General features: G+C 54.1%; 1 protein-coding gene across 1 annotated transcript; it reads left to right on the top strand.

The window, feature by feature from the left end:
- The first annotated feature begins 1,256 nt into the window (after nt 1-1,256).
- GAPDH (glyceraldehyde-3-phosphate dehydrogenase) lies at nt 1,257-5,127 on the top strand. Its single transcript, XM_054167950.1, has 12 exons — nt 1,257-1,352; nt 1,786-1,829; nt 2,410-2,509; nt 2,771-2,877; nt 2,962-3,052; nt 3,178-3,293; nt 3,403-3,484; nt 3,639-3,790; nt 3,890-3,968; nt 4,168-4,251; nt 4,375-4,472; nt 4,829-5,127. Exons 2-12 carry the CDS (start codon nt 1,807-1,809, stop codon nt 4,896-4,898), a joined length of 1,002 nt encoding a protein of 333 aa, XP_054023925.1. The 5' UTR covers nt 1,257-1,352; nt 1,786-1,806; the 3' UTR covers nt 4,899-5,127.
- Nucleotides 5,128-11,685: the final 6,558 nt, after the last annotated feature.

The following is an 11,685-nucleotide window of genomic DNA, read 5'->3' as shown; positions in this document are numbered from 1 at the left end:
CCTTAGCGGTACTGGGAATAGCAACAGTATAAGGAGAGTTGGGTTACCTTGAAGCTCTGTGACCCCTTCTCTGCCCCTTCCCCCACCGCCTGAGTGTACCCCTCAGCCCACTCTTCCCTCCTCATCCTCAAGGCTCTGCTGAAGCCCTGCTTAGCTGAAGCAGCCAGAGGGACTGGCTGCTTCAACTTGATGCTCCCACCAGCCCGCATCTGCATCCCCACCATTCCCACACCTTCCTCTGGGACACCCTCCTCAAGGGATGGAGGCTTTTCAGCATGCTCTGTGCCTTGTGCCTAACGCAGGTTTGTCCCACTGCACCTGAGCCGAGCAAGCCCCGCACCGGGTCAAAGGGGTGCAACTCAGTGAGGGAGCCCAGTATGGAAGCGTAGGGAGCTGGGCAGCGGCGCACATGCAGGGAGCACTTCCTTCTCGAAGGCAGCCGGTGAAGGCGGGCCGAGGCGGCGGACGGGCAGGATTTCCGCCGTCACGTCCTATGGGTAGCAGCAGTGCCGCAGTGTTTCACTAAAATGGTGTTCACACTGCGGCGGGCTGCCTGCGGGGCAAGCTGCCGGCCCGATGGCTCCTGTCTAGAGCACGTCTGGTTTTAGCCCACTCACGGGAGAAGAAGACACACCGGGGTGGGTGGTCCAACCCTGACCAGCACCCACTGCCTCCCAGTGCTGTGAAGGAATGGGAGATGCTTGTAGCCCACTTCTCCTTTGGGGTATCTCCAGCATCTCTGCGGCCACTTTACCCTAGCTGCCGTGCCGAGGGAGCGAGCAGGCTGAGTGGCACAGGGTGGGCAGTGTGTCTCCTTTGTTACCAAATGAAAGCAGTACACGCCGTTCCCTGGGGCGCTGGCAGCAGCGAAACCGAAGAAGCCTCACTGCCCATCATCGGGGAGGGGGACTCTGCAGCCTTTCCCTGCCCTGGGGACACCTTCACGCGGTAAGACGAGGACTCGGCCTCCTTCAGGACCGGGGCATCTCGCTACCGCCACCATCACCAACGCACAGAGTGGCTTGGAGGGGAGGTGCAGCACGTAGCCCATGGGGACCGTTAGGGACACCCCATCGCTCTCGGCGCCGGGCCTTTGTTACGAAGGGCGGTAGAAGGGGAGGGGGGAACAAGGAGGCGGGGGGGGTGGGGTAGGGGGGTTGAACCGAGACAGAAGCAGCCGCAGCCGCACCCGCAGCACGGCCGCACGTAGGCCTGCCCGGCCCCTCCGCTCCCATTCGACGCCGGCCCGGCGAGGCGGGCCCCGACCCGCCCCTCCCTCCGCGGGTATAAGTAGCAGGGGAGCGCCGTTGCGCCACCTTCTCACTGCGCGCCGGGCGGGTCAGAGGTAGCAGGTAACGGGAGGGGGATGGTGGGGAGAAGATGCGCAGGGGAAAAGAAACGATGGCGGGGGCGGGGTGAGCGGGCAGGCACGTAAAAAATGCTGATCTGGAGCTCAGTTTAATGGCGGAGGGCTGGGCTGGGCTGGGCTGAGCTGAGAGCGAGCAGCAGCCTTCAGGCGGCGGGTATCGGGCGGAACGGGGCCGGCAGGCACAAAGGCAGCGTGGTGCGGAGCGCTGCAAGATGGAGGGGGATGGGGGGCGGTGAGGCGCTTGAGGGGATAGACGGGGAGGCGGGTGAGCAGCGGCAGCATCGCCTGCACCCCTTCTCCCCATCCCCCAGCGGTTAGGGAGACGTGCACGGGGGCGGGAGCGGTTTCACGCACACACACCACCCCCCCGCTCCGTTCCCGCGCCCCGGTGGCTCACCGGCCGTTTCTGCCTGCAGGAATATCCCGAAGAGACAAAGATGGTGAAAGTCGGAGTCAATGGGTGAGTGCCGAGGCCGGGGCTACGGCACTGGGAGGCGGGGGGGTTTGGTGTTGGGGGGGGCGGCAAGGTCGTCTCAAGGACGAGGGGGGATTTGGCGTTGGTGTACCCAGCCTGTCCCCCCTCCACAGTCACCCCTCATAGCAGGCTGAGGGGCCGGGCGAGCTGCTGAGTCACTTCCCTCTGCAGACTGGGGGTGATTCACCCCGGAAGCGCCACCGTTACCCTCCTGCTTCGGCCTTCTCGGGGGTCCCCGCGCCCCGCCGGTGGGCTTCAGCCCCCAACTGAAGGTCGCTGGGCAGATCGTGTGTCTGTGGTGGCCCGTGGGATGTGACCTTCTCCCGCCGGGCCGAGGAGTAACCGGATCCCCGGGGCCCTCAGTAAATTTAGCGCTTGACCTTTCCGGTGTGGGGGTCGCTCTTAATCTTTAACTGAAGCACCCTGGCCTTTGGACGTGCTTACCGGGCTCCCTCCCGCCCCGCCGGGCAGGGAGTGGCGGATGTTCCCGAGGGAAGGCAGCGAGCCGTGCCCAGCTTGGCAAGTTCCTTCTTGCTCCTCCTCACCTGCGCGTCTCTTTCCCCAGATTTGGCCGCATCGGCCGCCTGGTCACCCGGGCTGCCGTCCTCTCTGGCAAAGTGCAAGTGGTGGCCATCAACGATCCCTTCATTGATCTGAACTACATGGTGAGTTACGGCGCACTGCCCCCTGCAGGCGCTCCGCAGCACAGCGCCTCTGCCTCGCTTCTAGTAGCTTCCCAGGAGAACCAGGTGCGAGGTGGAAGACGGCAGGGAGCTGAGAGCTTTGGAGTAGCAGAGTACAGCGCAAGGTCGCTGAGGAGATGGGGAGCTGAGACTCGTGGTGTAGGCGGAGCAAGGGTTGTAGAGATGGTAGCTGGGGGGCACGATTTCCCCACCAACAGTCCCTCCCTCATCTCTCCTGTCTAGGTTTACATGTTCAAATATGACTCGACTCATGGTCACTTCAAAGGCACTGTCAAGGCTGAAAATGGGAAACTTGTCATTAACGGGAATGCCATCACCATCTTCCAGGAGTAAGTGTATTTCCCTCTTCTCCTTCTGGAGGATGGAAAGCAGGCATCTTGTGGAACAGCTCTTACAGTTGTGTCCCTCCTTAGGCGTGACCCCAGCAACATCAAGTGGGCAGATGCTGGTGCTGAGTACGTTGTGGAGTCCACTGGTGTCTTCACCACCATGGACAAGGCTGGGGTGAGTATGCTACAGTGGCACACAGGCAGGAGCAGCAGTATTTCTTTCCCTGTGGGGCATGAGGTTATCTGAAGAAGTGAGCTGTTGGAGGGATTCTGGAATACCCAATGTCCTCCTTTTTCCAGGCTCATCTGAAGGGTGGCGCTAAGCGTGTCATCATCTCTGCCCCCTCTGCTGATGCTCCCATGTTTGTGATGGGTGTCAACCATGAAAAGTATGATAAGTCTCTGAAAATTGTCAGGTAAGGATTAAGGAAGGTGCTGTCGGGCCTGGAGCTCTTGTCAGCTGCCTGGCCACTCAGGCCTGTAGATAATCAGCCTCTGTCTAATGACCCCTTCTCTCTTCCCCAGCAATGCTTCTTGCACCACTAACTGCTTGGCGCCCTTGGCCAAGGTCATCCATGATAATTTTGGCATCGTGGAGGGTCTTATGGTAGGTCTGGAGTTTGCTCTTAAGGATGCCCTATTCCCAGATCCTCTCATGAGAGGAGAAGCATCTGTACTCCCTGTGTTGGGGAAGAGCTGCCTGGGATGCTGCTTCTGGAAATTATTGGCTGTGGTTTTACTCTTGTGCTCTCTTTTCCCAGACTACTGTCCATGCCATCACAGCCACACAGAAGACAGTGGATGGGCCCTCTGGGAAGCTGTGGAGGGATGGCAGAGGTGCTGCTCAGAACATTATCCCAGCATCTACTGGGGCTGCTAAGGCTGTGGGAAAAGTCATCCCTGAGCTCAATGGGTTAGTAGTGGCCTTTCTTGGAAGCAGGAGTATTCCTAGTGGAGGGCTGGCAGTGGGTGTCCTGCTGGATGTCCTTACCTGGTGACTTGTTTCTTGCAGGAAACTCACTGGAATGGCTTTCCGTGTGCCAACCCCCAATGTCTCTGTTGTGGACCTGACCTGCCGCCTGGAGAAACCAGTAAGTTGTGGACAGAGCCCAAATGACCTGCCCCTGCTGCTTCTAAACGTACCTTCTGCCTGGAACCGCCCTTTCTGCACCCGTTTCTTCCCTAAAATGCCATCCTTGTGAACGTGGCACCTGCCGTGGTGCTTCCCCTTCTCCAGCAGACCTTTTGTGAGAGCTGTGCTCTGACCATCTGAAATCTCTCGCTATTCAGGCCAAGTACGATGACATCAAGAGGGTAGTGAAGGCTGCTGCTGACGGGCCCCTGAAGGGCATCCTGGCATACACAGAGGACCAGGTGAGTCATCCTGGTCTGTGGCTACCAGAGCTTGCCTCCTTTTTCTGCTGGTGGTAGCAGCCTTGCTGGGATCCTGGTTGGGAAGCTGTGAGTAATGGTGTGTTCCGATGCCCTCCGTTGCAGGTTGTCTCCTGTGACTTCAATGGTGACAGCCATTCCTCCACCTTCGATGCTGGTGCTGGCATTGCACTGAACGACCACTTTGTCAAGCTGGTTTCCTGGTAGGTGCAGCATGTGGTGTGTGTGGGGGGTGACACTACAGGGGTGTGTGAGGAGGTAAGTGCTGGCATGGCCAAGTGATAGACCCTGTGCTATTGGTCACTTCTGCCTGGCAGCACAGGGTAGTCTACAGACCCCTGCTGAGAGTAGGGTGGCTCCAACATCTCTCTGGAGTGAGATTGCCTTCTAGAAATGTCTGTAGTGCTCTTTCCTTACTTGAGGGTGGATGGGAAGGCTTCCCCTATTCTTGATGGAAGTGGGTGGGAAGCTGCCTGGTCCAGCCATGTGGGATGGGGCAGGGGAGTAGGAGCAATGGAGGGTGCTCAGGCCTGACAGCCCTGTCTGTTTCTGTCCTCAGGTATGATAATGAGTATGGATACAGCAACCGTGTGGTGGACTTGATGGTCCACATGGCATCCAAGGAGTAAGCCAAGCACACCAAGCGCCCCTGCTGCCTAGAGAAGCAGGACTCTCCTTTGGAGCCCCTGCCCTCCTTCACCACCGCTTAGCTCTGCATCCTGCAGTGAGAGGCCAGTTCTGTTCCCTTGTCTCCCCCACTCCTCCAACTTCTCCCTGAGCCTGGGGGAGGTGGAGAGGCTGATAGAAACTGATCTGTTTGTGTACCACCTTACATCAATAAAGTGATCACCATCTGAAGCGCCTTGCTTGTCTTGTCAGTGGGAGAGGGGACAAGGAGGGGAGTGGGATGGTACTGTGATGAGCCTGCTTTAGAAGCAGCCTTGGCTGCAGCTGCTGGGCCAGCTCTTCTCAGCAGTAGTACCTGGATGCAGCAGTGGGACTGGGAAAAGCCAGAGGAGTTTGGGCAGCTTGAGTCCTGGGATACCTAATTCACAAAGGTAAGGTGCCCGCTTCTAAATGTCCCTGCAGTGAGCAGAGTTGTTGGATGCAGACCAGTGAGCAGTTACCTGCGGCAGATGTGTGAGGCAAGGCTTCTGTCTGCCAGCCAAAATAAGGTGTGGTGCAGGGCTATGCTCACAGGACTTGCTGCATGATAGAACAGGAAGCAGCTCTGCTCCTTCCAGCCACCTCCTGGCTCTCGATTTCCTTGTCTGCTGGGTGGATGGCAGAATGAAGTGTTGAGCAGATTGCTGTTTTGCATTTGGTTTGGCAAAGGGGCACAAGAAACAGGAATTGTTTCTTCTGCCTGGGTAGAAATGTTGAAAAAGGAGGGGTATTTTTTGGTTTGCATTTCTCTCAGAAGGACTGGGGGAAAATGGCTGTGTAGGGACGTGTCAGAGGCCAGTGGCACGATGGTGGTGGCTAGTCTTAATTCTGGCTTAATTCTATAGAGGAGGGGCAGCTGCAGTTAAGCTCCTGAGCAGCCAATCTCCAAGGTGAGTGTCAGCCCTCTGCCAGGGACTATTACTTCCTGCTAGAAGGAGCAACACTGCTGGGCACCGACTGAACCTCCCAAGGAATGTGCTGCACAAAACGGGTTTCCCTTACAGCAGCTTAATTGACTGCCTCAGGGGTAATGAATGTGTCCTGCTCTCCCTGGCAGGCAGGGGTGGAGCTAGACCCTAGACTCTAGCTGCTTTAGATCCTGATCTGGAGCAAGGACTTTAAGCTGGATGATTTAAGCTCCCAGGATCAAGGTAGGTTGTACAGTTTCCTAGAGCTGCTTATCTGCAGGTTGGGTTGTGTCAAATGTTTACCAAGCTCGAGGGCGATGACTCAAAAGTTGAAAAGAGAAAAGAGGTTGAATAACCTGCAGCTGAACAGCACCTGGGACTCTGAGCAGCTTTTTAGGCCTGGGACAGCTGCACTATCTGGTTTACCTCAGTAACACGCCTGCTGGGAGCTTTAGGTAGCTCTGGAGTTAAGGGGGAGCTACCTGGAGGCAGCCCTGTCTGTGGAGCTGGGTTTCTGCTGGGGAGTGGTTTTGCCCTGCAGGCCCGTCAGGCTTGCAAATTAGCAGTCTTGGGTTGGTCCCATCCTCCTCGATTGCTTTGCTTGGGTGCTTTGAATGGCTGTCCTGTGCGTTACTGCCTGAAGACTTGTGCCTGGTCCAGCCAGGGCCTTGCTGGAAGTGAGGAGAAGCTGCTGAAGCCCCTGGAGGGTGAGGCCTGTTTTGCCATGTAAAGCAAAGATAGTTTGAGCTGGATTTCAAGCAGCAACACTTCAACGAGCCCCCTTTATGCTCTAAAAAAACCCCAACCTAAGCAAGATAAGGCTGCCTGAAAATTTACCTAGAGCAAAGAACTCTGAAATTTAATATGAGCCCTCTCCACAGGGAGAACAAATTGCTGTGGAATGAGCACAGCCATACAAGCCGGGGCAGGGGGGAGGGCAGAGTGTGTGCCCTCAGGCCACCAATTGCTGGGAACATCTCAGATGAAGGTTCCATTGTATTTTAAAGATACTATTTCAGCTAGTTTACAATCTTGCTTGAAATACTCGGGGTTAAAAAACGATGTGAAAGGTTCACTTCATGAAAGGGTGCCGAGGCAAGCCAGGACTCACAGAACTTAAAGCACTTGCATGTTGCTGTTGTATGGAAGGAGGGAAGAGCGACCGCAGCAAACAAGTCCCGCAGCCTTTAGCCCACCTGCAGAGCCTCCTCCCTGCTAACAGCACAGCTCCTCCCCTCCAGCCTCATTCCACATGCAGACACTGCGCCTGCAGATGGCACCCACAGCAAGGCTTCTCCAGACATGGAAAAACGCTAGCTCGGTGACCACGCAGGAACTGAAACCGTGTCCTAAAAATACTTATTTGTCGATTTGGGAGGGGACAAAAAAAAGGCCTGCAGATGGCACCCGGCTAAAGACAGATCTGCTGTGGCAGCTGCTGCTCTCTCTCGAGGAGCTTTTGCCCAAGTAGGGGAGCTCTGGGCTTGCTCTTGGAGCATTTCAAAGGAAAACAGGGAAGGCAGGCACTCAAACAGACATAAAGAAGCTCTTGTTTGGCAAAGGAGACGCAAATGCTCATGCCACGCTGCTGGGACAGGCTGCGTCTATGAGCAGCCACAATCCATCCTCCCTCTGCAAAGGGAGGGTACAGAAATATACCAGTCCTGGCTGAAGGCTTGGCTCTGCATTCCCTCACTGGCCAGGCACCAGGGCTTGCTGTGCTGGACTGTGGTAGGAGGGGGATGCACTTGAGATATGGGTTCCCTCCTTGGCAGAGCTATGCTGCTGCTACAAAGCCCTCAGGCCGACCCAAGGGGCAGGTTCTCTGATGGGCAGCCAAGCATCTCGATGGAGGATGAGCTGCACCTCTAATTTTAGCCAGAGGAAATTCAAATGCTGCTGCAGTATGACCATGAGCAGTGATGGCACAGTCAAATGCCCTTTTCTGGCACATCTAAATGTTTAGATAAATTATTTTGCCTTCCACAAAAATACAATGGGGGGGGGGGGGGGGGGGGGGGGGAATAAAAATCTTTGAAGGAGGACCACGCTCCCCAGAGAGGCTGTTGGGGGGGCTCTGTCTCTAAAGCCTTTCAAAACCCACCTGGGTTTCTTGTAGGATTGCCTGTAGATGATCCTGATCTAACAGGAGGCTTAGCCTAGATGACCTTCAGCAGTCCCTTCCAACCCCTACCATGCTGTGACTCGTGGGCACTTGCAGACATTACCATGTTTGTATTACTCCCCCAAGAAATGGCTAGCTGGCCTCAGACCACCACCTTCCCAAGCTGTCAGCACAGAGCTTCAGCATTAAGCAAAACATGTAGTGAAAAAAAATCAGCAGCTGTGGAAATTCATTAACTAATTACCTAAAAATAAATAATAATACAAAACCCATACTAAAACATAACAAATTGCACAACCCCAGTACAGAGAAATAAAAGTTGTGGCCATTTCAAACCTACCCTGTCCACTTCGGAAGTAAATGAGGCTTTGAGCGAAGCAAGCAACAAGGTTTGTGCAAGGAAGAAGTCTCTGATGAACAAAAGGCTCTGCTCTGGTGAGACCTCACCTGCAGTGCTGTTTCCAGCTCTGGAGCCCTCAGCACAGGAAGGACATGGACCTGATGGGGAGGGTCCAAAGGAGAGACACAAAGATAAGAGGTTTGGAGCACCTCTGCTATGAGGACAGGTTGAGGGAGCTGGGGTTGTTCAGCCTGGAGAAGAGAAGGCTCCAGGGAGACCTTAGGGCTGCATTTCAGCACCTGAAGGAGACCTGCAAGAAGGCTGCAGAAGGACTGTTTGGAAGGGCTTGGAGTGATAGGACAAGGAGTTATGGTTTGAAACTGGAGCAGGGCAGATACTGGTTGGACAGCAGGAAGAAGTTCTTTACAATGAGAGTGGTGAAATACTGGAACAGGCTGCCCAGGGATGTGGTTGAGGCCCTGTCCCTGGAGACATTCAAGATCAGACTCATTGTGGCCCTGGGCAGCCTGATCTGGTTGGAGGTTTCCCTGCTGAGTGCAGATGACCTTTGAGGGTCCCTTCCAACCCACTGCAATCTGTGAAGCTGTACAACACCAGAACCTATGGTTTGCCTGTTTAAAAACCAGATTTCACTGTCTCTTGGCCTTTTTATTACTGAGATATTTACTCTTTTGAGAGTCTGCACTAATTCTATGTATCAAAAATGGTACTGAGTTTGTCTGTCAGTTCCTCATCCCTCCAGAAATCCATGCAGATCCCCCCCCCCCCCTTCCTGCTGTCTGCCCTCCTCCCTCACTGGCTTCTCATTGGAGCTGCTTCATGGCCTGTCAGACTAATCCCTGACGTCACCTGGCCACCCAGGCTTTTTATAAATGTCCTCAACCTGCCATCAGCACACCCTGCATCTCTGCAGCCAGCCCTTCTGCATCCCCACCGAGGGCAGGGGGCACTGCACAACAGCCCTCGCAGGCAGGCAGCCACGGGGCTGCGCTCCTCTGCTCCCGCGCCTCCCCCTCCCCAGGCTTTGAGCAGTGCCTCGCTCCCCAGCAGGGCGCCCCAGCAGCCTGCTCCTCTGTGCCTGCAAATGCAGAAGTGTTTGTTCTGAGGAGGCTTCTCCATAATTGCTAATGGTCTGCAAAGTGCTTCATCGTTCTTTTGTGACCACATTCTGCTCTTTCAAACACAGAGCTGACATTTCCTCTTGTTTTGGCCTCATTTGGGCATTAGCTTTTTACCCATTTCAGCCAAGAAAAAAACCCCTTTACATTACTGTTAGGACTGTGTTTTCTTTAAGTAGAACAACTTGTCAGCGTCCTTAGACATTCAGCTACTGTTCTGTAGTTCTGGAGGTGACAGAAGCAGCTGAAGACTTTTTTCTACAGCTGATTTATTTTGCTGTCCCTCTATTCCTCCCCCTTCCCCCCCCGGCCAGCCCCAAGCTTTGCTTCTTTATTACTTAAGCTCAGGCTCTAACATTTTCTGTTAGCTATTCTTATTTCTAAGTCCTGCTGTCATATAATCACTTATTCAAGGAAGTGGTTTACTGAAAGCAATGGTGTGAAATAAGAGATTTAGATTGGATGTTAGGAACAAGTTCTGCACTATGAGTGTGCTGGAACACTGCAACAGGTTGCTCAGGGAAGTAGTTGAGGCCCCATGCCTGGAGATATTCAGGGTCAGGCTGGACAAGGCTCTGATCTAGTTGAGGATGTCCCTGCTGACTGCAGGGGGTAGGACTGGATGACCTTTGGAGGTCCCTTCCAACCCAAACCATTCTACGACTCATGCATAATAAATCAGAGCTTTTGGGGTAATTAGAAAGTCTCTCCTCTTCCTAAGGCTCTCCTCAATCACACTTCTTAAATACTTACCCTAAACAAATTCAGTGTAAGAAAAAGGCTGCAAACAGAGGGACAGATTGCAGTGGGTTGGGATGCACCCTCAGAAGTCACCTTGTCCAACCCCCTGCACTCAGCAGGGAAACCTCCAACTAGATCAGGCTGCCCAGGGCCACACTGAGTCTGATCTTGAAAGTTTCCAGGGACAGGGCCTCAACCACATCCCTGGGCAGCCTGTTCCAGTATTTCACCACTCTCATTGTAAAGAACTTCTTCCTGCTGTCCAACCAGTATCTGCCCTGCTCCAGTTTCAAACCATAACTCCTTGTCCTATCACTCCAAGCCCTTCCAAACAGTCCTTCTGCAGCCTTCTTGCAGGTGTCCTTCAGGCGCTGAAATGCAGCCCTAAGGTCTCCCTGGAGCCTTCTCTTCTCCAGACTGAACAACCCCAGCTCCCTCAACCTGTCCTCATAGCAGAGGTGCTCCAAACTGCTTATCTTTGTGGCCCCTCTCTGAACCTCCTCCATCAGGTCCATCTCTCTCTTGTGTTGAGGGCTGTAGAGCTGGACACAGCACTACACATGAGGTCTCACCAGAGCAGAGCAGAGAGGCTTCTCCATCTCAGGTCACACTGCTTTTGATGCAGCCCAGGTTGCCATTGGCCTTCTGGGCTGCAGGTGCCCATTGCTGGCTCCTGTCAGCTTCTCATCCAGCAGCACCCCCAGGTCATCCCCCAGCCTGTATGGATACCAACATGTTGTGGGGTATTTTTGTCCTATTTTATGTCTAGATTTCTTTCTCAGCTGCTCCCTTGTTTTTAAGGCAACCATCAATCCTAATCCAGCCTTCATCTGTCATAAAGGGCATCTAAAAATCTCTGCCTTACTACGAGGTGCCATCATTTGCAAGCATGAGAAATTCTCCACAGCACAGAATATTCTTCAGCATCCCCTGCCAAAGTCTCCCAGGACAATGTAGTTTTCATTTTCACTGAAAGCAGCACAAAATAGACCACCATGCTTTGTCTAGAGGCTCAGGAATGTCTAAAACACCCTTCCATGCCCTGACCAAGCTGTGTGTCAGAGCTCTGGAGTCAATGTGACTTTCAGCACAGCTTCCAACAGCACTTCACAACTGCTCTTGCTACAGCACCTTTACCAAAGGGGTCAGAATGCTGAACTCAGGTGGTCTACCCCATGTGGTTGTGCACATTAAAATATCAATTAACCACATTTCTTCCTCCTCTTGAGAATTTCTAGTTCCTCTTGAACCTTCTCCAGATGCAGTCTGCAGTCAAAGCTAAAATGCTGCCTCTTCCCATCTGTTGTGATATTGGCTCAGCCTTTGGGTGACATCATTGCCATAGAATCATTTCTGCTGGAAAACACCTCCAAGATCATCCAGTCCAACCATTTTCTAACTTGACCAACTCTGGTGGTAAACTGTGACCCTCAGCACCATGTCTCTGCCTCTTTAAACACCTCCAGGCACAGGCATTCAACCACCTCCATGGGGAGC

Source organism: Dryobates pubescens, chromosome 15, assembly GCF_014839835.1.
Source record: "Dryobates pubescens isolate bDryPub1 chromosome 15, bDryPub1.pri, whole genome shotgun sequence".
Classification (NCBI taxonomy): Eukaryota; Metazoa; Chordata; class Aves; order Piciformes; family Picidae; genus Dryobates; species Dryobates pubescens.
Note: the sequence above shows the minus strand (reverse complement) of the source record. Positions and strands in the feature narration are given on the sequence as shown.

What these genes read in the sequence shown, in the direction of transcription:
- GAPDH (XM_054167950.1), top strand. Translation starts at nt 1,807, where the DNA reads ATGGTGAAAGTCGGAGTCAATGG. An exon ending in TCATTGATCTGAACTACATG is followed by an intron (nt 2,510 to 2,770) that starts GTGAGTTACGGC and finishes TCTCCTGTCTAG; the next exon opens with GTTTACATGTTCAAATATGA. An exon ending in GCCATCACCATCTTCCAGGA is followed by an intron (nt 2,878 to 2,961) that starts GTAAGTGTATTT and finishes GTCCCTCCTTAG; the next exon opens with GCGTGACCCCAGCAACATCA.